This window comes from Pagrus pagrus (genome assembly GCF_965226575.1).
Source record: "Pagrus pagrus genome assembly, chromosome: 10".
Lineage (NCBI taxonomy): Eukaryota > Metazoa > Chordata > Actinopteri > Spariformes > Sparidae > Pagrus > Pagrus pagrus.
Genome location: NC_140194.1, coordinates 15,326,176 through 15,351,810, shown reverse-complemented (window position 1 = coordinate 15,351,810; position 25,635 = coordinate 15,326,176). Strand labels below are relative to the sequence as shown.

Sequence of the window (25,635 nt, the reverse complement as noted above, 5' to 3'; positions counted from 1 at the left end):
GCAAATAAGCATATTTTTTGTAACGGCAAACTTGGAATTCTCATGAAGCCGCCATAATACCGTTTCAAATGTTCCTTGGAAGTTGCCGAAGGGGAATTTTATGCCTTTATTAGTCAGACAACAGTCAAGAGATGACAACAAATAGGGAACGATATGCAACAAAGGTCCCTGGTTGGACAAAGGTCTTGGGATATTTTACTAAATGGTCAGTGCCCTTTACCCTCAGCTACAAGAAATTCCCCTCGGAAGTCATAGGTTACTTCTCTTCTCAAGCGTTTATGCACACAGGCCTGCAGGCCATTCGTTTTATCAAAGAAACCAGAAATTATTTCACAAGCATCTTTTGTAATGATAATTTATGCCCATGCAAGCCTGAGAATTGCACCGACTGCCACTCATGTAACATTGTGTATGCAGAAAACGAACTGGGACCCTGAATGGCAAAAATAACTTCTCTATTGTTTGTTGATATTTCCCAACTGAGTCTATGCAGCAGCAGAGCGGACGACAGTGAGACAGGCTCGCTGCTGACTGACTGTCTCTTCTGAGCCTCCGAGCACCTGAACAGCAGCGTCTACACGCCAGCTCCAATAACAACAACATCAATGTGTTGCAATCCCATCTTTCAACATACGAAACTCAATTTGCATTTTCATAAATAAAAAACTATATACAAGTGAGAACAGGAACATTCAACAGGGAAGTGGAATTAAATACTCCCTGAGGTAATTCCAAATGCTGCGAGGCTGAGTTTTGATGTGAGCACGACTGCTACCTCATCCTCTCTCAGTGAGAAAACGGCTTGGGTTCCTCTTTACACCCAAATGTCTCATTTCAATAATAAGTGTCAGAATAAAATACGGGCCAAGGTCCGCTACAGTACAGCCCTTATGGCTGCATAAATCACTCTCAGACAGTCAGCGCTACTGTCTGGGCGACTCAAGCAACGCTCCAATGACATGAAACTGAGAGAGGGCGAGAGAGAGAGAGAGAGAGAGAGAGAGAGAGAAAACACGCCACTGGGGAAATCTGACAATCCCCTCAACATCTATACATGAACCAATGTACAGGCCTCCTTTAACCCCTCCAACCACATAAAACACACTCCACAAGGCCCCTGGGTTATTTTTCACATTAAAGGCCCTGCACGTTACTGCTGAGGTTTTATGCCCGCAGAACATTTGATGAATTCTGCCAATTTTCTTCTCTGAGCACCAATCTCGAGTGGAGCACTCCCTTTATTGCGCAACTCGTTCAAAGTGCATCAGCTCTTTCAATCTGCTCTAAAATTCACGGTCCGCCTTTTTACATGGGTTTATTATCCAATCTCGTGGCGTAATCGCTCAGCGCAAGGACAACTGTTATAAAAGGACAAAGGGAGAAGAGATCTGAGCATGAACTCTGCCAACACTCGATGTCAGAAGTCTTGAAAAGAAGAGGAGCTGAAGAAAGCTCCGAGCTGAATGAACCGTGTCACCATCTACTACCGCAACCATTATCTCAACCTCCTCCTCCACACTTGGTCTCCCTGTTATCTAATTCACATGCTTTGTTTCCTTAATAAGCTGGATTGCTAATGTTAGCTGCAGTGTTCAGAGCTTTGTGTGAATGGCTTCACTGTGAGGACAGGACTTTTAGATTGTTGTGTGAAGTCAAAGGGATACATTTTAAGGTAGCTGTTGATGGTCAGTGTTAAATCAGGAATATGTGACATGTTGTGTGGACACTTGCGAGTTGTTTACCTCTGATGAAGCTCAACTAAGTAGTAAAAGTAACGTAATGAGTCTGTGCCAGTGCGCTTATCCTGGAAAACTTTGATGTTCTAGACAAGTGGAAGAAATGGGTTCATGGTGACCACTGATGCAGTCCATCACGAACCCAAAGCATCTGTATTTGATGACCTGAGACTCAACTATCTCCAGAATCGCTTAGTCCACTTTTAAAACAATTAAAATTGTGCTGAGAGGGAATTACTTTCACCAGACATCGTGACCACAGAGATTTAAATATGTCGAACTTTAACAGATATTCACATTAAAAAAATAATAACGAAAAACCCTGACCAATAATCAGTAATGTAATGTATTATTTCAAAGAGTAATATCTGAGTCAAATATGACATTTTTCAAGTACTGTAACTCTCCAGACAACGATTGTGGGTCACTGTTATCGCATTATTGAAATTCTGCTGCTGAAACCCGCGACAGCTTCTCCAGCCCTATCAACTCCCCCAGCGTGACCAAAACACACACAAGTGTGCACACAGATAGGATGGACAGAAAGCCACAGACTGTCGAGCATAAATCCTTTCTCACAATGCTGCACATGAAAGATTATTGGGTAAACATTTCATCAGATTCCTTATTGTACTTTGCCCTATCTGTCGTATCTCTCTGCAATAATATCCAGGACATCCACCTGTTCTGCTTATGATCACTTTCCCGTGAAATTAGATCAATATATGCCGTTCCATCTTCATTACTAACAGATTATGGTTGAATGCTGGATAATTGTACTATCTTATTTCGGCCGGATTATGAAATTCTGCAGCGGTTTCTAAATATGATTTGGGACCGGTGAGGGAAGCGGAGTGCTAAGTTAATCAGCTTGTTCAAGGTTAATGGTACGTGCAGGGTATATTTGTTAAAGAGATTAAGAGATGCACAGTTAATCTCTGTGCTTAACTTTCAAGATCTTGCCATCTTGGAGTGAGTTTTAATGTAAAATGGAAAAAATCGAATTAGAGTAAAAGCGGCACTCGGGTGGATGAATAACTAATGGACGAACAGCCTCCTCCTTGGTGATAACTGGTAATTGGTTTGGGGGGCGGGAAAGGAGCGAGAAATGGGGGGTAGTTGGATGATACTATGTGCTGTGCAGATCAGCAAAATAGCCTGGCTGGCGTGAAAAGATGTAAGGAGTAATGGTGCCATCCATATGCTGACTGAAGAAAATCAAGTGGGTACTGTCATGGAACACCTCCAAATGTGCTGAGAGGGAGGCAGAAAGGAGGTACGACAAATGAGGGTGCCACCACACCACTGCACTTCCCTCACTTTGTGGACTTGTCTGTAGCCCTGTTACTTCTATCTGAAGAAGAACAGGAGCCATCCTACTGTATGTATTAAAGGAAACTTATGGTTTACTGCAAGGTGCGCTTTATTTTTGTTTAGGGGTCATTTCTGTCATCAATCAATGCTAACATTGTGCTGGTAATACCTGTGAAGCAGGCTAGCTGTTATCCCCTTTCCCATTAGCGTGGGTGTATGATAAACTAGATACGGCGCCAACGCTCCGCCTTACTTCCAATTTTGCCCAGTGGCCATTGAAGCGAAAATGTCCACTGCAGCCTAAAAAGCATTACCATATATCACCGTTATAAAAGACACCTCTGTAAAACTGTTGACAGGACACCTTGAACTGCAAGTAAGTTCAATTGTGAACCTTTCTATAATGATTGATTGATCCATGGAGGTTTTATATCTGTAAAACTTTACTTGAAAAATCTGTGACAACCTCATAATTTAAAGTCTGTGTGCCTAGCAGGAACTAACGGCAGCACCAGCGGGAGAAGCACTATGGCTGATAGCCTACCCCGGACGTAAATCCAGCAGCTAGGAACTTTTTAGCGTATATGCCAGGCTAGCAATTTTCTTTGGACTGATTATACCCTATCTTTGAGTAGAGACATTACAAGAAAGGAGACAAACCACTTACAGCCAAGTGATTGGCATTTGTGTGACACACGTCGGGCCCCTTCCCCCCAAAAGCCAATCGTCTGCCTTGTGAAAGCCAAGCTGGCAAATATATAAGCCAATTGTGTTGTTGCACTGATGCCAGCACACAGCTGAGAGATTATCCACAGATTCAACCAATTTGGTTGTCGTGCAGATGGACTAAGAATAAGCATGGATTAGCATTTTCATCACAAGAAAACTGTGTATGCATACAACTATGGTAAGTACAGCAGGTCAAACCATTCTCCTTTGTTTTCTCATGTTTTCCCATACTTTGAGCAATCACCACATTCCCAGAGTAATTCATTTGGTGAGTACAATGTTCTTATAAAGAGACAAATAATAGTAAAATCTAGGAAAATGTGACCCAAGTTGAAATCAACCAGATTCATCCTTTATTATCTGCCCCAGAAGTTTTAGAGTGCAGATGAGATGACACAGGTAGCATATGGCACTAGCGATGCCTCTGACTGCCAGGGCTGGTCTTATTCACGGTGGCCTGGGGAGACTTTGAAAGCAGTAAATTGTTTCCTTCACCTTTAATATGCTCATTATAGCAGCAGAGGCAATTAACACTGGATAAGCGCTATTTACATAATGCCAGACACACTCGTGATCACAACAAAGGCGTCTCGTCTGACTTCCCCGTGCCTTCGCTCTCCAACTGGCTCTTTGTCTGTGAGGCTGTCACACGGTCGCTGGTTTGGGAATGAGAGTGGAGGTCAGACAGTGGCACGTGGAGCTTTGACAGTGCAAATAATAAACTGGGAGGGCTTGAAAGGTCAGCCAGGGCCCCCCGTGGCTGGCCACTGATCTGCCTGTTAGCCATTAACTGGGAGCCAGTTCAGGTGGGGTGTCAAGGAAAGGAAAGAAAGAATAAAAGAAAGAAGGAAAGAGCAACGGTAAAAAGATAGAAGAACGAAGGGCAGGACTAAGACCAATTCTAGTCTACCTGAAGCAGAAAAGAGATGTCACTCAACAAAACAATTTGCCCATTATTTGCTTGTAACGTGTGTGATTGCTGGTATCTTGAGCCTGCGGCTGCTGTTTTTATCACTTTCCCCAGAGGCAAATAGAGTCATTGGTGTCCCATCACAAATGTCAACCACCACAAAGGACCTGACAAGAGAGCGGACCGGTAAAATCAAGAGTGCCTTATGAGCTGACAGCGAGCAGGTCTGGTCAATGCTGCCAATGTCAACGTGAACAAAAGGACGGGATTACTGATGATAGCCTGAGGCGGCGAGGCTGTGGGCTAAACTCTCATTTAAGCTTTCTTTGCACCAAACTCATCTTCAAATCTTAATTCAAACACTGGAAATGTTTCAGAGAGAGCAAAGCTGGGGGATGTCTGGTGGGGCTTTTTTTTTTTGATGAAATGTCAGGTTTATGGAATCGTGGGATTATAAGACCTCTCTGGTGCCCAATGAGTAAATACACATTTATTGACTTCGAAGAGCTCAGCAAAGCTCAACACCACAGGGATCAAGCTAACATACTGCAAATACTGTCAACTCTTTGATTTTTACAAAGAGCACTTGCAGAAGTCCCAGGGAGTAATTACGTGCACCTAGTAACTACACAAGCTACACTGCTGCAGTGAAAATCTTTACATGTAGTTCTTAGAAAGTGAAGATAATACATTTGACTTCTCTGTTTGAAGGATAAGACGGCACATAGACCAGGAGAGAGCAGACCAACAAAAAACTTCCTATTTCAGCTGAAGGACACGCAGCAATAAATAAGATCAAAACTTTCAATGAAAGCAGAGTAGTCCAATTAGGATGGCATTTACAATGAGACAGTGATGAAGTTCCTGATGATAATCTTATCCTTGTAAAGAGCAGCGGCACAATGCATGATTAAAAGGAAGGACATTATCTTAGAAGAGTGATCACAAGTGTAATCAATCTCCTTCAAGGCTCCCTGTTGTGTTCTTCGTGGCACAGCGCAAGTGCCAGCGAGAGGTTAGGAGAGTCGATGTCTGTGGTTTCCTCTCAACCCACTCGAGTCTCACTTCTTGTCAGGTTCCCGAGTCAATAAACAAAGGGAAGTGAGAGGAAATTGGATGCAATTCAGTGCTTCCCACTGTGTCCTGATTACACAGTTGGAACAGTGGAGTTAGAAATGATGCTCAGAGCTACTGTATATTCCATCACAAATACTGTACCTGTTTATGTCAGCCCAGCAATACAAGGAAGGACATGAAAGCCTTATCAATCACATGTGCTTTGTTAGTTCTTTGTCATGTTAGGAACAAAACTGATTGACTGTAAAATAAGCTGCACTGTAACAAGGAAAATGTTGAAATCAGTAGGACACAGCACTTCCTTTTCAGACTTGAAAGTATCCACCACTTGCAGATGTACTGTAGGCTTCATATTGCAGACATTACAGCTGATTTACTTTGCTCATATAAAGAAGAAAGAGTTCCAAGAACGCCTTAATGGTGCATACAACAGGCGAAGAACTCCTCATTGCGTGAGCACAATACCAAAGAACAGATTTAGGGAGACATTCCACCCATCTCTGGTCGTATCGGATGTTATATTTTAGAGAGTTCTGCTCTCTAATAGAGGACGAAGACAACTCAACCACATTCACATTACGGGCAGAGACACACAATATGAAATTGAGGACCTACCACCATGAATGAGGGACAAAGACTCCTAGTACATTGTGGTGAATAGCATTTTGGTTGTGGCTGCAAAATTATGATGATAAACATAAATCAGTTCAGTCTGTAAGTGTTTATGATGGGTTTGAATTACAAAAAACAATGAACAAATCAAAAATTTGCACATTTCAACCATTTTGTTGTTTTTTTTAGTTCTGCAACTCGAACTAAGATTGATGGGACCTCTTGACGCACATTTTTGTGTACAGCCTCCTGCAGGTGCAGATCTGAAATATTAATAGCACTATTAAACTTTGATTGTTACTATTGAGCATTACTTTTAACATTAGGATTACAAAGGTCAAATGATTGTAATGCATTTTGCTCTCGTCCAACTGCATCACATAAGAACCACTTTGCTCTAAAGTCATTGTTCACTCTCCTGCTACACACACACATACACACACATCCTTGTTTTCATCACTTGTGTGACATTACATAGATTTACATTCACTTCCAGGGGTCTTATTCTAAACTAACCAATACTTCCCTATTTAATCATGCACTTTATGTGGTACAGCATTTTAGTCCCTTCAAAGCTATCAGATTTAGCTCCTGGTGTCGGGACCCCACAAATGTAGAAAAACAAGACTTCACACAGGCATGCAGCAGGTCGTGACAGGTTAGTCCCATCTAGTGCCAGCTAATGAGAGATAATTATTCTTGGAGAATATCAGGAATTAAATATGTAAAAGAAAACATTCGACAGTCGCCAGTGTGTGAAGTCCTGCCATACGGCAAAGATTTGGGAAGATTTTTGCTTTCTCATATCTCACATCCAGAAAAGATGGTGAGTCAGTTTTGTTATTCTGGTTAGTTTGTTAATGCCTAGTTGAGAGCTACATCAGCAGTGCCTCTTCGTCATGATAGCAATTTGTTAAAATATTGGCTTACGGCCTACATTTTGATGGAACTGCACAGCACTTGAGGCAAAATATCAAAACTGAACTAGACAGTTGATTCAAGAATTACATGTCAGTTCCCATTGGCAAATGGTATTTTAAGACGCTGAGAAAAAAAAAAAACGTACTTCCCTGTGAAAACCACTGTCAGAAATGACCAACAAGAGCTTTTCCAGGGAGTATATTAAGATCAGTTTTTTTCTATGACACAGACTGACATTTCAATCAGCTAACAACAGGGACCAAGTAACCTCGAGTGGAAGATACAACAAACCGTGTCAGCCAGTGTATTCTGAATGTAATGAAACACCTGTCAAAACATGTTTCTATGACCTGAAGCTTTGCACAGTAAATGAGCTGTAACATTACCATGCTCTTGATGGAGAATACATTAATGAAAAAATAGTCCACCTGGCAATTTTAATGTATGCAAAAAACAAGCAAACAAACCAATCTTGATTAAGAACACCTGGCGCTGTTGTTGTTTGAAGAGTGCATCCAGGAATGAGTGAAATGATTTACAAGCGATACACAGCAAACTTCCTGATTAATGATTCCGCCATCTCTTTAAGTTTCTCCAACAGAAAAATAAATAAATAAATAAATAAAATGTGTTGATGAACATATTGAGCTCGTGGAGGCACTCCAGAGCTGCACTTATTAGCTGGCACTTCAGAAATATTTTGACATTACAAGGAGTACGCAAGCGTCTGTGCTGCATCCACTGAATGTGCAAACGGATGTGAGACTGGGGGGTAGGGGGTGGGTAATGTGATGATGGTATGCATGTGTGGTGCTGGCAATTATGGGGTATGGGGGGGTCTTCACACTGCCATGGGAACCATAAGTAGGCCATGTATGTGGCGACTGGGCTGCGTGTTCGGTGTCCCCAGTTTCATAAGGCTGAGGCTCCTCTGGCTAATGGGTGTAATAAAGGATTGTTCATGCCAGCGTCCGCTCATTTATTCTCATTCCTGAGAGTGCGAGGGGACCGCTGCAGCAATCAGCCTCTACTCACTGGTTAATTCCAAGGCAGATTTATAGTCTGACTGTGTAATGGATGCTCCGTGTGCACGCGCTTGTGATTGTTCCTGCGTGTATGTGTACTGTAAACTCATCCCACCTTCGCACAAAGTCAGCGTTGTTTTACAAGGCTTCCTCCCTGCAACTGCGAGGCCAAGATTAAATTTTAATCAGTTATAAAGTGCAATCAAAGCCATGGTTTGGATCCCAATGAAGCTTATACCCGGAGCCCACACCTGGAGCATACAGGCATCAGCGGGGCTGTCATCTGTCCTGGCTCAGAGACAGGAACAGGTCACTTGTGGCTGTGGCAGGGAGGAGAGACACTCCTGCCAGACAGAAATGACAGCTGCTCTGCCTCCCCAGCACAGAGTGTGTGGTATGAGAGGTAATGAAGCCAGGAGAAAGATGTGAACACTGAAGGAGGGGAAGAGGAAGGGACAGAATGAGGTCCAACTTGAAGCCTTGGGAAGAAAAAAAACAAAAAACTCCCACTTTTCTTTTACAGAAACTTAAATCAACTTAATTTAACATCTTCATGGTTTCTGCTTTTATTTATTTTTTTCTATTGTTCTCTGCACAGGTTGGCAAGAAGCATCTGGAACTAAATTCTGGCCTATCCACAAACATTTAGGCAGCACTACAGTAGCAATGCTGATCATCATAAGTTATTTTATCAAAGGAAACAACTGGAATATAGAGAAATTATGACAACCAAGTCATGATAAGCATTTGGGAAGAGCAGGGAGCTGGAATCCGATCTTCAAATGAAAATATGTAAATGTAAAATGCAAATCAGGTTTTATTTTCAATTAAAATCATTCACACAGTATCTCTGGGTTTAACCCATCCCTGAGGAGCAGTGGGCTGCCACGGTGCAGCGCTGAGGAATGAACTGCAGCTCTAAGCCAGTGACTCAGTCAAGGGGACTAGCAGGAGAATTAACCTAACATACATCCATCTGATGGTTGGAATGGATGGAAACTGGAGCCCTGGGAGGAAACCCACGCAAGCATGGGGAGAACATGTAAACTCCACACAGAAAGGAATCAAACCGAGGACCTTCTAGCTGTGAGGCGACAGTGCTAACCACTAAGACACAAGATTACAGGACCACAACATTCGCCGCAGACCAAACTACAGAAGCCATTCGATGCACTGATAGCTGTTTAAAACTACAAGCAGGCTTACTTTGTAAAGGTCACAGGGTGCTTCATTAATTGGTAAAATACTTTTTCTTTCACCTTTCCGTCTCCTCTGTCGCCTCTTCCCCTACTGTGCATTTCCCTTATTTTTCTCCCTCCACTAACAGATGCCTAATTGTGGCACGGCCCTGCCAAATGCAAGGACACTGACGCTATTAGTCATTAGAAGGTAATGCAGCATCACACTCTTGCCTCCTCACTGCAGACACAAGCTCTTGAACTAGACACCACAAGCTGTGGGAGGCTGAGAAGTCCCTGCACCACAGCAGGGTGTAGCGCACCACTTTAGCTGAAGAGGAAGTTCTTCTTTTGTTCTCGTCTGCTGGACAGTGTGTGGAGTTGGCGAGCAATTAGGTTCATTTATACCACGGCAGCCACTTGGCAAGGATCACCACTCCATGTGGAGCCAATGTAACACTAGAATGAGACCAAATGGCTCTCTCAATTGGAAAGCAGAAAGGGGGAGGATGGGGGTATTGGTGGAGGGCATCTGCTCAACATTTACCTAGTGTTTTATAATTAGATGAGCGCAACTGCTTGGGAGCAAAGCGTCTGTTCCACTGTGATTTTCTGATAACAATTCCATGACTTGGAAACAGGCGGAGGAGGGCTGTAGATGGAGACAATTAGTGAAGCTAATAAAATATGAACCATATTGCAAGTGAAAAGAAATCTGTGTTCAAAACATACACACCGATGGCGAGGTGGAAGCTGGTCATGACAAATGCTAATTGGTCCCGAGCAGCAGTGGGGCAACCTGTTAAAGCCTGCTCACATCTGGCACTTTGGGTTTACTCTCATCTCTCTCTTTTTCCCGGATTGAATTCTCTGCCAAGCGCCAACATTTAGCGCAGGAGGATAACAGCTCAGTGGGCACAGAAATACAGTAGAGTCCATGTGGAAATGGTGTTATACTCAATAAAGAGTTTCCCCGCTGGTTCATGGAAAAGCAGAAGAGGCATTTTTAGGATAATCAGACCTTTCTGTTAGTTGACAGTTGTTGTAGCAACAGCACAGGTGTAACAAACAACATTAATTAATGATGGCTCTGTTCAATTTGTGTGCCAGTGAATCGTTCTACGGAGTCAGCACGCACGCCGCCAGGGCCCGAGAACAGCTCGGCCGTTATTAATGTTATTAATCACACCTGTGCTTCACATGGTAAAATGTCTGTTGTAAATAAGGTCAATTGCAATGACTAGCAGGCATACTGCATTGTCTTTGTCTTTGTCTAAATACCCATGACGTCTACAAAGATTAATGTCACGAAGCAACACAGTATTCCACCATAAACTGAGATGCCCTTTGCCCCACATGAGGTGTTTTTGGAGCGGGGACGTGAACACCAGGAGCAGTCTGTGTATACACATCCACCACACAAACCTCCACAGCCTTATTCTCAGGAGAGTTAGAGAACAGGTTAGATAGCACTCTTATAGTGTGTCTGTCCATTAATGCACCCACATTATGCTCATATCAGGTTCTACTTTTATTTTGGTAATCTAATGGACATTTTTTACATGCCTTTATTATTCAGAAAACTTTATTTTTGTGATATTGTCCATTGCTCCTGCGGCTCTATTCACCTTCTGTCTGTACGTGTCTATTTTCGTGCCTGTCTCTTTAAGGCCCTTCTCCTGAAAAGCCCAGTCTGCTCTGATTGGTCAGCTCTCACAGGCCTGAGCAGGCGTCTCAACTTTTATAACTTTGGCCAAATCTGGCTAGTTGTTTCCCTCTGCCTGTAGTCTGAATGCTAAGCTAAGCTAATTTTGCCTTAAAGTATTTCCCAAAATGTTGACCTGTTTCAACTATATCAGTGCAGCTTATTTGCTGGAAAGTATATTTTGATTCTCTGAAAGCTGTCTGTAAAAATATATGTTAAAGTATCTTTGTAACTCTTTGTAATTGACTTTCAAATGAACCCACCCGTTCACCCAGCAGATACAGCATTCATTAATCAATATGACGCTTTAACAATTTCATTCACACATGCTATAGCCAGGATTTATCACTTCGGAGATGACAGAGCTCCTCTTTTCTCACCCACCATCTAAATTTAAAGTCACCCCAAGCGTTTCGCATGCATCAGACAATTCATGTGTTAACTTATGTGATCAAACAGATGGATCAGTTTTCACTTTGCAAAGAATTCATCCTTGTTTCGCCAAAGAAAATAGCTGAACCTGAGTGCCAGTCTTTGCAGGGGCTTTTATTTATAACCCAAGCGGACTGAATTCTAAGCATAAATTTCAGCTTTATCCTCGATGCCAGCGTGTATATTATTAAACATTTATAGAGCCTGCCCTTGGTACAAACATATTTTTGCTTTTTTGATCGTTTTCAATACATCACAGCTACAAGTGTCACCTGTATTTAATAATGTTTCGTATACGAGACAAAAAACTTCTCCTTCGGGGCTTGAATGACCATTTTCTGGCGCAGGTAGACCTATACATCTCACATTCACCTGGGGCCATCACTGAAGTGTGGGCAGCAGTGTAGACTTGTCAGACAAAGACAGAGAGGAAAGCGGAACTCCCTCAATTGTGTTACTGCCAAATTCAGTCCTGTACAAAGAACAAGCGAGCGTGATAGATTTTCCCCAAGCAACAGGGATATTTCCAGACTCTGTGTTTCCTGAAATACAACTTTCTTCAGAGGGCAGGGAAATCTGGCGGGGAAGTGAAGAAGCATGATATGATGTTTTGGCGTGCACAAACACATACACACTTGCATAACCCCCCTTCGTACAGACACTGAAACACACAGAAGCACAGAGTCAAGTCGGAGCTATCTGCTTGCTCCCTTATCCTTTTGTTTTTTTACAGCGTTGTGTCAGTTCCCTGATGAATAGCAGCCCTCAGGTGGAGGAAGTAGCCCATCCTCATCCCACCCCCTTGTCTAAAAACATACTCTGCTATTGATTAATTCACAAACAGTCTAAAATGCACTGGGTGTCTAAAAACAGACATCCCTAGTATTGATTTCTTCTTTGCTATTCCCTTGGGCACTCCTCTGAGGAAAACAGTTTTCAAATCAAATTTGCCTCGCTTTAACTGCTATTAGACTAAAATTGTGTCAATTCCAAGTCGATATCAGACCTTTTAGGCAAATATACATCGGGTACATAACTTATCAGAAATATCAGACCTCATTTCGGGTTAAATAAATCTTGCTGGCTGAAGCTTTGGGACTTCTGGCACTGATCCGTCACTGTCTGTTATTTTTTTGGTAAGCTCTCAGCATGTCTGTGTGATGACAGCAGCCACTCCCTCCTCACACTTGACAAGCAATGGGGAGAAACTGACATGGACCGATGACACTCAGAGTTCGTGACGTGCCGATGACACTAATGGACTACCACTCAGTGCTCCCCTGACATTATCCAGCCTCTGTCTCGTCTTTCTTTCTTGAGCTGCGTCTCTCTCGCCCTGCACAGTTCACCCCAGAGGACGGTCAGATTGGCGACGAGGGAGTGGGCAGATACATTCATAAAACGTTTGTCTGCAGTTAGTTTGGGTTTGGTGAAGAGACACAGTTGTGACTTTTGAAGAAAGAGTAAGTTATCAGCATGTCAAACATTTTTTCAAGTCTAAGCTCATCATGGTATATTTAAGTAAGCTTGTACATTTATTCTTTACCGCTTACACGATCACATGCCCTGTTGTCTATAGCCATACTTTCTCTATTTGCATCATTTTTACACAATATTGCAGTAAAGATGTGGCATCATCTGTATCTGAGGAGTGCAGAAACTTTTTTGGCACAAGCTCCTCATCTGCCGCATTCACATCACCCAAGGAAAAGCCACGTGAAGTAATCCATCCAGTCAGAATAGCCATCTATTTGGCTACAGCATCTGAATCTATGATTCACCTGAAGAGCAGATTGCAGACGCCTTCAAGATCAGTTGCCATCTAAGGAACTTGAAGTCTTCACAAGCCAGATAAAATATGTAGAGTAATAGCAACAGCATGTTCTACGGCTGCTATCTTCCCCTCAAAATGGACGTGCCTGGAATGCCTCCAGAGTTAGACGTTCAGGAGGAATCCACATCAGATGCCTGTACCACCTCGACCTCGACTCTGCTTTCAATACAAATGAACAGTGGGTTTAACAGAAAAGCTCCTTCAACACAGCGGAGCCAAACCACCCACAACGGAATCTCATTTACAAGATTTCATTTTGTTAGTCGCTACTCAGACCTCATGACCACAGCAGAGGGTTTGAAGGCTCAGCTTTATTCACCTCAGCAGTCCGGTGAAAAACATCAGGATAGATGTTACAACAAACTTCCTGTCAATCTAATCACAGTTGGGAATAGACCCAGCAGCATTTTAACTCCTTCGCTCAGGACAGAATGTGAATTACAAATGACTATGTTTTCATGATGAAAGACGTATTGTTCACACATGGATTCAAACAATGACTTGCCCAAGCCAGGTCCCCAAGCCAGGCCTGTGATCACACAGATGTTTGGACCTGCACCAGTTGACCATGAAAGAAAAACCCGTGCCACTGTGGTGTTGGTTCACCAAAGACAGATGTAGGGATCTCTCATCTGCACAATGGAATCACATTTTTTTTTACTGGTATGATGAGACAAACGTGTATGTAAATTATTCCTGGCAGGAAATTTCCTGGAATTAGAAACAGCATTGTACATTTTTAAAGCTTTATGATGATATATGAGTGCTTTATAATGAGTCAAGAGCAGCACATTTTTAAGATTTTACAACTCGATCTCTGAATGCATCTCGCTACAGAGCAAGGAGCCGAATAAGGCAGGTGGCTCCCTCCCCAGTGTGCCAGTCTGCCTGCTAGTGTTGAGGCTGTGAGGAAGGAGGCCTGACTGTGAGAGGATCTGGGTTGTGTAGGAGGTGCTGGGTTGACTGCAGTGCTGCGGGGGAGAAAACACGGTCGCCATTCCAACCTCGCTAAGATTGCATCTTCTAGCTACTGTGAACTTCTGCTAGCTGCTGTTTCACAACAATGTGTTGTGCTGTAAAAATAGCTTCTTTTCCCTCACACGCTCATATTGATGAGCTGAAGTGTGCCTCATTTTGCTTTCTTCTGCAACAAACCTGATTTATCACATGGAGATGAGCATTTAAGAAACTCTTGCATATGAAACATTCCTCGCGATCAATTAACCCTCACACCCGTTCACTTTGAATTCTAATGCGATTGGACTTTCAAATAGATTTTGCAATCCATTAAATTACATTTACACTGAGGTGTCGACTGAAACTCACCCTACATTGATGAGGCATTGATTTCATTTGAGAGAGGCTGGAGTTTTTACAAAAGCCATTGTGAAGCTCTCATTGCAAATGCAGCTCATTAAAAGCGAGGTCTTTGGAACTGTGTCAGTGTGTCAGTGTGACAGCGGCAGCAACAATAAAACCACGGCTCTGCTCGCCACGGTACACTTTGACACTCGGCCACATCGCAATCTGAAAAGAGAGAACCTCCAGATCTATTTACAAAAACACAGCTAAGGGCTTATAATACCTGATTTGGCCGGCTACTCGTGTTTTCAGCCCTTGGCAATGACTGTGAGATAGTTAATGTCACTGCAGTGGCCGCATTCATGGAGCTTCTTATCGCCCTCCTCCCCAGGGCCCGGCCATGCGAGCTGTGGAGCAGGGAGGTGTGAGTGTGTGTCACCCTTCCCATCAAACGGCTGTCAGGCCGGGGCTTATCATGGGAGCAGCAGGGGGTGCCAGCTGACCTGTGGAGTGACACCCAGCATGGCTGCCTCACCCGGGGGGCTTTGTGTCACCCTGACACCCCCCAATGCCACCCCTCCTCTTCCTCCCCCAGCACAGACACGCACACACAAACACACACACTGATCTCTAGACCTACTCCAGCATCAGTCATCCTCTCTCACACGCACGCACACACAGACACACACCTGTCACAGACAATCCACACCTTCTGAGGCACCGCACATGCAGAGGTTAAAGAATGAAAGAAAAAGTGACGCAGGAATAAAAGAGCGAAAAGGGGCCGTCACAGAAAGCATCTTCCCGAGGCTTTGTCACCTCTTCTTATCAACTATAGATCAAGGAGGCAGCCCCTGGCCTGACACCATCCTATTTCTCCAAATGTCAGCGGTGATGTCGGAGCTGATATCTTGCGGCTGAGGGGGAACTGGGCGCTGAACACATTGCTCCGTACAGATAAGAGAGCCTGTGTATTCTGTCAGCAAAGCCCGGACCTTGTTTTAGTAACAATGCAGCAGCTGCACCCACAAAAATGCTGATCTGGGATTCGCGATTAAATGAAGACAATATATTGTGCAGTTTTCAAAGATTTTTCAAGTTGTTTTTAACCCTAATAAGACCACATTTTGTTCTTATATTGTGAAAGGCCTCATTCACACTAGACTAGATACCGATTTAATTGATATTTTAGCCTTCATTTGCCATATTAAGAAAATATTCTCAATAATTCCATGACATTAATTTCAACTCATATGTCCAGCTCTGAACCCAACTGAAAACGTGATTTTAAATCTTAATAATTTCACTATAATATTAAATGATCATGATAAAATAACACTCCATCCAGGTAAAACTCAAGGTAACTGTCCTTAGTTATTACTCAGTAAGTAATAAATCTGCTTCATCAGGACTGTGTAGATGTGAGTTGATCAAATTTGATTGACAGTGCTGTCTTTCTTTATTGATTGGTGTGAAAAGGGCGGGTCATATCTAGTATGAGCCTGTCAGAGACAAACAGAAATATGGGGAAAATAATGACACAAAGTTGGTCTGCTGTAAACTTTTAAGTCAGTCCCTCAAGTAGCCTTTTTGTTCATTCCTCGTCTGCATATCTTGACCTAAATGAACTAAAACAAATGCAGATCTGTGAGAAGTGTGCTGCTGGCATCCAAATCACTGGTGCTCAGATAGTATCCACATCCTTGTCTTGTCTTGGTGGTATTTTGTGTGATGTTGCAGCCTTGAATTAACCAGAATGGCCTCAGGGCTGTGACACGGGTGAAAAACACTAATATGATTCCAGTTTGTAAATGGCTAGATTCTGATTGGTGCATGAAAAAAACCTTTCCCTAATGAGGCTTTGCTCACAAAATCAGTGAGAAGAGACACTCACTAAGCTCAAATAAAGAAATTTCTCACGTGGAATGACTAAAACTATTCTAACTTTGGTACAAAACTGTTCATGTCAGACGCCAGCACTCATTGTAAAAATTTGATTGAAAAAATAAGTTTCCAGGGCTTTAAGTTACAGAAATTCCTAATATTTCAGTCGTTATGGTTGTAACATCTACTGAATGTGTCTCAAGCAGAAATTTCCTTCCTTCCTTCCCATCATACAATCCCTCACTAATTGGAGGGAAAAGGGAAGAAGCGTTCTTGTGAATGGCAATAAATTAATGAGGGCCCTTCTGTCTGCTTAAACTCAGATAATCAGCTAAGAGGCACCCTGGATGCAGATGCACAGCCCCCCGTGTGCATCTCATAGCTCTTTGTTTTCACCAATGTTTGTAGTGAAAAGCACAAGCTGTCAGGTCTGTTCTCACTCTACACATGATGAACACACACATACACACTCTCGCACACACAAACAGAAGTTGAGAGCAGACAGCCCGAAGTCTGCCACAAAAAAGCGACCACATACACACACACACACACACACACACAGTGAGATACAATGCTCACGCAATCAAGCACAGACGCAAACCAATTTAGACAGAGACACAAATGATTCTGAGCGTACACACACATTTCTTTGCACACATGCATGCTCATATTTCCATAAACAGCTACGCTTGCACACACTAGAGATGCGTGTGTATGTGTGTGTGTGTAAAGGGAAAAAAATAGCTGCTTTGAAATGCATAATGTCATGTTCTGAGTTAGACTGAGGGCAACAAGTCAGGGCTAATAACAATGGGGGCAGAAAAATATGCCTTCTTTGTCCTTTGTTTACCGGCAGAGATATGGAAACAAACAAAAAGACTAGGAGAGAAAATATTTTATATCCCCCAAGCCCCAGTAACATGCCATTTCCCCACACACACAACATCTGAGTCATCTTTCACCGGGTTCAATTCATTAAATAGACGCTCTGGTTCACTGGGGATGTGCACTGAGATACTCAGGCATGTAGTTCATTTTCTCCGTCGCTCCTTCAGTCTGATTGAAGTTGACAGCCTTTGATCTTGATGAGCATGTGAAAGTAAAACATGCACTAAGACATGGCTCGATGTTACTCATGGATGACGCCACGCTGATGTCATCCTCACCCGCCAAAGTGAGATTTAGCCCGAGTGAAATTACTTTTATCCCCGTGAATTAATGAGGAGATTGGGGATAAAAAAAAAGGAAGGTGAATGAGTATAATGACCTCCAGGACTTTGTTTGCTTCGATAATTGGTTCCTTGTTGTTTCTGTGCACGTACATAAGACATTAGCCTCCTCTCACAGCCCTTGTCTGAATACCTCAGAACAGCAAACAGCCACAACAAGTGCCTCCACATCGACACCCGGCAGTGAGATGTAGAGAAATTTGTTCTCTGATAAACAGCTTTAGTTCCCCAAGGAAAATGGTATGTCATGTTTTGTTTGTGCAGCCCTTCCCCGGCCGTAGCTGTGAGCGAGATGAAAGAAATCAGTACAGACGGAAGCACATACGGGAGATAAAACTAATTTTGAAGAGCTGTGTTCGTGTTGGGTTGGAGAGAGCGTTAGGAGACGAGGGGGTCAGGAGACTTGATATGTGGCTGAAAAGGTCAGCTGGGTTCTTATTGAGATAAGAAACAGATGAAAAGGAAAAGGTCAATTCATCAGCTCCCTCTTAAATCCCTCCTGCTCCTCCACGGAGAGATTTAGCGGACTGACTGATAAAAACCATTGACTTCATGTCTTGTGGCAAATGTGGCATCATCTGTATCCGAGGAGTGCAGCGCACATCTCCGGGGCCAAAATGTGTGATCTTGATTTTAACTTCCCTTTTTAATTTTCTCTTATCTGAAAGAACATTGTGTTTAAAGACAAACTGTTTGAGCGATTGCAATTCATTGTACAGAAGCAGTGAAGCGACTGAATATGTAATTCACATAAAATAAGATGATGAAATCTCCAGTTACACAGTCAGCGAGCGGCTGTGGTTATGCAACACTCTCCGCAGCGCCTTCAACCTGATAAATATGGGAATAGCATTAAACCCTGAGAGAGGAGCTATAGAGTGAGGAGGTAAACAGTGCTCCTTTGTAAACAGCCTAAGTGGAAAAAGATCATCTCAGCATATTTAGATCTCAATTTCAACCACTGGGAACCCCGAGACAGACAGCGGCGAAGCTCCCAGACATCCAGTCGTGTTGTAATCAAACATGGTTGGCTGACAGATCAGATAGTTAGAGGCTTTTGGATGAGGCACAGAAAGAGCATTGGAAATGATGAAAGAAATATGGTTCTTTATATTAGCGAGGCATCAAAAAGATTTGTGTGTGTGTGCATCTGTCCGTCTGGGCTTCAAAAATATGAACCTTTGTACTGCCTGGGAATTGTAAAAGCAGCGCAGAAAGACCAGATTATATTTCAGGCTAATCTTTCCTGGGTGGACACAAGATCAATCAAGCAGCATGTTCTTTTCTCTCCTCCCCCTCTTTTTTCACTTCTATCAATTTTAATGGTTGAGGGACATCCTTCAAAAAAAACATAATGGGGCAAGAAGATGGATGAGAGCATTTGAAGCTAACTGACTGGAGATAGTGCTGAAGATGTGGTGGGGGGGTGAGAGCAAGGTTCGGCAGCCTTAATGTACCGTCAAAGCCATCAGAAGCACATGCATAGAAGGACTGCTGATTCCAGAAGTATGCACCTCCATTGTATCTCTCTTTTTTACAGCAGGCCTGCAAGTAACATTTTTTTTCATTAATTATTGATTTGCTAATCATTTTCTCAATTAGCTGAATCAATGCTTGGTCTATAAAATGTCAGAAAACAGTGAAAAATGTCCATCACAATTTCCTAAAGCCCAAAGGTGACGCCCTCAAATGTCTCAAATTAACAACCAAAAGTCAAAACTCAGATATTCAGTTTACTAACAGATAAAACAAAGAAAAACAGGAAATCCTTACAATTAAGGAGCTGAAATCAGAATTTTTTAAATTTTTGCTTGATTTATCGATCATGCTGATTAATTTTCTTTCAGCTGTAAAGTCAGCTACTGTTTTTACTGAGAAGAAGATAATCAGATATGTGAATCAAGATGAACCTGGGCTAAATGATTGGATTGTGCAAATATGTACCTCAAACTGCTTCATAGAACAAGATTAAAACATTGTTAAGCTAGAAACAAAAACAGAGCATGTATGAAGAAAACAGAATAGGACCGAGAACGCTTCCTTGAGGAACACCAAAATCAATATCAAAACTGACCTTCTTTGTGAGTCACTACTACTTTAACTTTATATCAGAAAAAACATGAATTGTTCGTCATCTTTTGTTTGTTTGTGGAGACTTGTGTGGACTTTGGGAAGTTACGTATCCCAGAATGCATTTCGTGAAAACAATGGCCGAGGAGCAGAGCGGACCGTCCTCCCGTTCTCCCATTCTCCCGTCCTCCCGTCCCCCGGGAGTTCGTTCTTCCAACTGAACTCCGCAAGTCCAGACTCCCGGAAGTTCACAAGTTCGAACTTGGCGTACTGGGTATTGAGAAACGGCTAAAGTCAAGAATCATTTTCAAAGCAGAAAAGGAAGTTGGAAGCCCTGAACACACAAGATTAATCCTCTTCCACTGTGCAAATCTATAAACTAAATGCAACAATAAAGCCCTTGCTTACAAAGACAGCACAAATGCAGATTCTGGCTTTCTGTATGTGACAATCCATGCCAGACCTTTTCTCTGAAAGCCTGGCTTTCCTGGTAGCCGCTCAACCTTTTATTGAATGCATATCCATTACACACATGGTGAGTGGTGTCGCCGAAGCTGTAGCAAGTCAGCTGTGTCCTCCTTAGACCCTCTCCGGTCCACAGGTTTCACATCTGGTGCTACCACACGGAGGAGAGTATCCACCCTGCTGCAGGACCAAACTCCTGGGAAACGGCCTTAACCCCAGGAACAAATGAATTCCAGATCTGGTTCATTTCACGTCCGTCTGTCCTGTCGTGTCAACCTGGTGACACTGCGCTCAACATGACATCAGTAAACTCTGAGATTACATTACAGTCAGCCTCCTGACTGCTGTCTCTCTCTAAAATGTATGGACTTTCTGGTTTTAGAGTTAAAATATTCACTAAGACTTTAGTTTGTTTCCTGTAGACAGATATGTGTGTGTATGTGTGTGTGAGCCTCATTCTCATTCATATGCATCAGCAAGTTATCAGGGACTGCTGTGCCTCATTGAGATAGGAAGCTGCTTTTCATTTATTTCTGAAATGCAGCAGAGAGTGATCCTGCTCCCGTCTAATAAAACCTCGACTGTAAAACTGGCTCTGCTGCTTTCAGAACTTTTTGGTAACGAAAAAGAACACTCGGCTTGTTGGGAAAATACAAAAACAGGATAATGACATGTAGAGGGGTCTGAACGCCGCACAGCGAGGGATGAAATTCATTACCCAGCAACCTTAAGAGTGGCTGGCTGCCACTGTAGCCTAGTGCTGGCTCACCATTAGCGCTAACTGCTGAGCTCTGACACCTGAAGGATTCCTAATGGGTCCTTTTGTTTTGATTGCAACCCTATTTGCAGAAAAGCCTTTTGTCAAAAGACAATGCAAACCATTAATTCATCAACACAGTTGCACACTGCAAAAATCTCATCCAATCCACATAACTCTGAGCTACGCCGCGTTGCTCCTCTCATCAACATCTGCCATCCTGCTAATTAGCCTCCAAAAAGGCCACACATCACTGGGTTTCAGCGGTGCACAGACAATGTGTGACACTCACGAGGGGAGCTCACGGACACAAAGGGAATTACAAAGCTCTGCCAGATCACAGAGCGAATCAACTACAGTATGTTATTGTCTGCACAAACGGCCTGAGTAGCAGCCTGGTGGAGAATACAGGCCATAAGAGTCTGGTTGGCCGTAGCGTGAGAGCTGCTGAACCTCGGGTCAAAAAGTTCAACAAGGTTTCATCCTTGTTGACCAAAAATGAGAGAAAACTTCCTACTTCTCCTCCGCACAGAGGACAATCAGTGCAAGGTTAACTGAAGTGGAATCCAGCAGAGAGCAAGCTGGAGCAAAGGTTGAAACAAATGTAATCAAAGAAGATGAGAGATCAGAGGAATCAGCAAGAAAAGGGAAGGGGAAAAATAGAACAATGCACAAGGGAAGATCAGCAGTAGGTGTAAAAGAGAGAAAGAAAGGAGTTTGGAAAGTGAGAAAAAGAGCAAGGCCCGCAGGAAGATTCCTGCGTCCTCTTGTCTAGGAAGAGAAGCCGATACAATAAATAAAAAATGTCAGCCCTGCAAGATAGCTTTGCAGTCCAGCTGAGAAAGGTGAGCACATTTCCATGCAGAACACCCACAGCCGTGAGAACAGAGAGAAAGGGGGAACGGGGAGAGAGTGAGGGAGCAAGCTAGTCATAAATCTCCCACAGCTAGTGGGGTCAGGCAGACGGGGAGAGTGTCAAAATTGTTTCTGGGTGTGAAGGGAAGGGGAGGAAGGTGGCTAACCAACCACTGCGACTGACTCCTGCTCCTCGAATCAACCTGCTGCAAGGCCGGTCAGTCACGCTGTGACACCAGCAAACCACTTCTGCCTCATTTGCATACACATATTCAACGACTCTGCATAATCACAAGTGTGGAGTAGCGAGTGTGAGTGTGTATATGTGTGTGTGTATGTATAGGTGTGTGTTTCTGCACAGCATACAGCAAAGACACAAAGGCAGAATAAAGAACTGAGCAAGAATGATAGAGAAACAACATGGAGCGAGGCTGAGAGCTGAGCAAGCTCTGTTCTAGACAGATGAGATGATATGTAAGAAAGAGGATTAGGTTGCCGGCGGTGTGAGCGGTGAGCGCAGCTTCTTTTTGTCACAACACACTTCTCCTGACCACAAAGACACGGTGACACACTTCTATAGCTGCAGGGAGAGCTCAGCTGCCTGGGGGAGACTCTCCTGCCTGTCTATCTTACCAGTGGTGGTGCATTTGTTGTGCTGTTGCAGAGGGTGTATTGCTTGTTTTGTTTGTCTCCGAGGACATGTGTGAGCGAGTGCACGAATATGTACGTGCAAGACTGTGACAGGAGGTGGTTTTCGATGAGGCATGTGTGCTTTTTAATGGTAAAACATCATTTCAAACCAAAAGCTCTTCAGTGATAACTTCTTTTTCTTCCTCTTTTCTGCTCTTCAGTCTTCTACCTGCATTAATGAGCTTTCACCTGTTTGCTCCTTTCCTTAATTTTCCCTTTTACCCTTCCCTCCTCCCTGGCACTTTCTCTAACAACTGCATCTTTAACGGCTTACTCTCTATTCCCATCCTAGTCTTTATCCTCCACGCTCTATATCCTTCCCGCCTTCCCTCCCACTGTGGTGATCAGAAAGTAGGTGCTGATGTTGCAGCTCCCGCCTGAACCAGCCCGGTATATCAGTGGGTGGACAGACATGCCAGAGCGCTCCTGTCAACAGCGAGTGTGCCCTGGAGACTGGCCCACTTGGCGGATACTGATCCCCTCTGCTAAACCACGAGAAAAGGAGTCAACACTATTTCTTAACAACTGGTGTGGGGAGAGACGCCAAAGCCAAGATAAGCACAGAGACAGCACTATTTTTATGGTCCTCCTGAGGAGAGGCAGGCACTGCGGCGGCTACCTCTTCATCCTTCATGGTCCCGAGACAATTCTGTCTGTTTGCTAATATTAAACAGACCATTAGTGAGTGCAGCCTCCATTACTGCTGATCCAGAAGCGTGCAGCCCGGTCAGTCATGCAGTCCCAAATCTGACTGACAACGTCCAGGAGCAGAGTTCATCTCAAGTCGCACACAAACTGAAAGCTACAGGCAGTGGTTAACCCAAGATAGTTTACCACCCCCGCTTCTTCTCATCCCATCTCTTCACAAGGGTAAAGAGAGACATTTCACGTCTAATTAATGCACAGGATGGTTGTATAAAACAGCTAATGAGGCTGTGATCACAGTGGCGTGAAGGCAGGCGCTACTGGAAGGTGGGGGGGGGTGAGTACTACTCCACTTCCAGGAGACACTGAGCTTCATAGTTATTAGCCTGTCACAGGAAGAGGGCTGATGGGGAGACTGGAGGTGGTTGGGGGAATGCTTTAACCACAATCTGAGATATTGCCCTCTGCCTATTTGTCTGATATGTCTGACATCACAACTGTAGATGACAAGAATTAATTCTAGACATAGAATCTGTAGGAGTTTGTCTAAAAAATGCATAATTATTCTGAAGCTTTACATCTGTGAGATTAGGACCATTAGGACCAAGTGCTCTCCAAGAAATAGAAGAACACATCTGCTGTTTAAAAAAACTGTCTCACAGCGACGACACAAGTGCCAAAAGAAAACTTTCAATGTATGTGAAAATATTCAATATTCTGAACCTTAATCTACCGAAGACTGAAAATTGGCACAAATACATCATGAGAGATTTTATTCATGCACTCAGGTGCTACTATTTTCTAAAAAAAAATGTGCCCATTCATTCAGCAGGATGAATGGGCTGCACACTACCTGCTCTCTAGGCAGTGTTTATTACTCAAACCACATCTGCTGTTGTTGAGTAAGATGCCTCTCTCTCCATTATGCTGCCTCAATTTCATTTTGTGTATTAATCCCTCATTCATACCTTTTCCAATCTTCTCCCTGAAACACTCCCAACGAGGCTTCTGTTTTGGTTTGGAACCTATTTCCAAAAACAAGCAGCAGCAGCAGCAGCCTGAAAGTGCTCTCCGCACAGCACGCATAATGAATCATACACAACAACACACACACACAGACAACTGATGCCAGAGTCGGCCGTGCCTCCGCTCACCTGTGCAATCTCATACAGCAGCTTGTAGTGTTCCTCTCGCTTCTGTAAAGTGCACAGATTGCAGCCCATTATAGTCGTCGTGGAAATGCCAGGCGTCCAATTCTCCCCGAGTAGTGGTGGTACGGACACAGGGGGTCACCCTCCACACCGGAGCGCTGGTTCTCATCAGTCACTCCTTAGCAGGCATCTCTTTTCAGGCATCCCATTCACACACAAAGCTCATAAACAAGCCCAGCTCAAAAGGAACAGAGAGCTCCAGCTGAGTCTAACAGATGAAGGTTCAGATGTGAACAGAGTGGCTGCAGCTTCAGCAGTGGTACAAGTAGCAGCATCAGCCGGTGTATGTGTGTGTCTCTTCTCTCCTCTCCCGCTCCCTCCTATTTCACAGACTCACACACACATGCACACACTCGCATGCCGGAGTTGTGACTCTCGCTCACTGAGACACTCCCCCCTTTTTCCTCCTCGGTGCCAGCGCACATGACTACGCTGATACCAGCTCATGAATAATGAGGGCGAGCACTACGATATTCATGAGGGAGGCGGGAGCAGGGGAGGTGACTGACGGAGAGGGAGGAGTGTGTGTGAGCGGGAGCGCTGGTTCATTAAAACTGAGGTGCAGTTATACAATAAGCTCCTTTGTGTGAGCAGCTCCTGCGAGGAGCTTGGGCAGGGCTGGCTGTGCCGAGAGGACACACACCGTGGGCAGAGGAGGTTTTCTAAGGCTTGCGGTTAACCTACCTGCATCTGAGGCTATTCAGTGACTGTTTAACTGCTTCATGAGCGGAGGATGTGTTGCCATGTAGTGTTTATTTCTGAAGGAAATAAGGAACCACATTGGTAAGGAGACATCAAGCGGTGAACACCATAAGAGCGCATAATGGAAATAGGTTAACCGAAATAATTAGGGGATTAATCAGTTAGTTGATCCCCAGAAATGTAATAAAAATCAATTTTGATGATCAATTATTTTTTAAGGCATTAACATGCGAAGTGTTGGTTTCCATCTTCTCAAAACTAGGAATGTACTGCTTTTCTCTGTTTACATATCACTATTTAAGGAATACTTTTGTGTTTTTGACAGTTCGTCTGCAACCTTTCAATCAATTAA

At 43.5% G+C, this 25,635-nt stretch overlaps 1 protein-coding gene across 3 annotated transcripts in view; it reads right to left on the bottom strand.

Moving 5' to 3' along the window:
• The window catches only part of LOC311263904 (PDZ domain-containing RING finger protein 4), a 124,278-nt gene that overhangs the window by 28,849 nt on the left and 69,794 nt on the right, over window positions 1-25,635 (bottom strand). The window contains exon 1 of one of the 3 annotated variants that reach the window (XM_084364270.1): window positions 24,525-24,869. The exons of the other annotated variants lie outside the window; for them this stretch is intronic. Within the exon in view, the coding sequence (XP_084220396.1) occupies window positions 24,525-24,593 (69 nt within the window). The 5' untranslated portion in view covers window positions 24,594-24,869. Of the gene's footprint in view, window positions 1-24,524; window positions 24,870-25,635 lie in introns of those variants that run through there. 3 annotated transcript variants of the gene reach the window in all.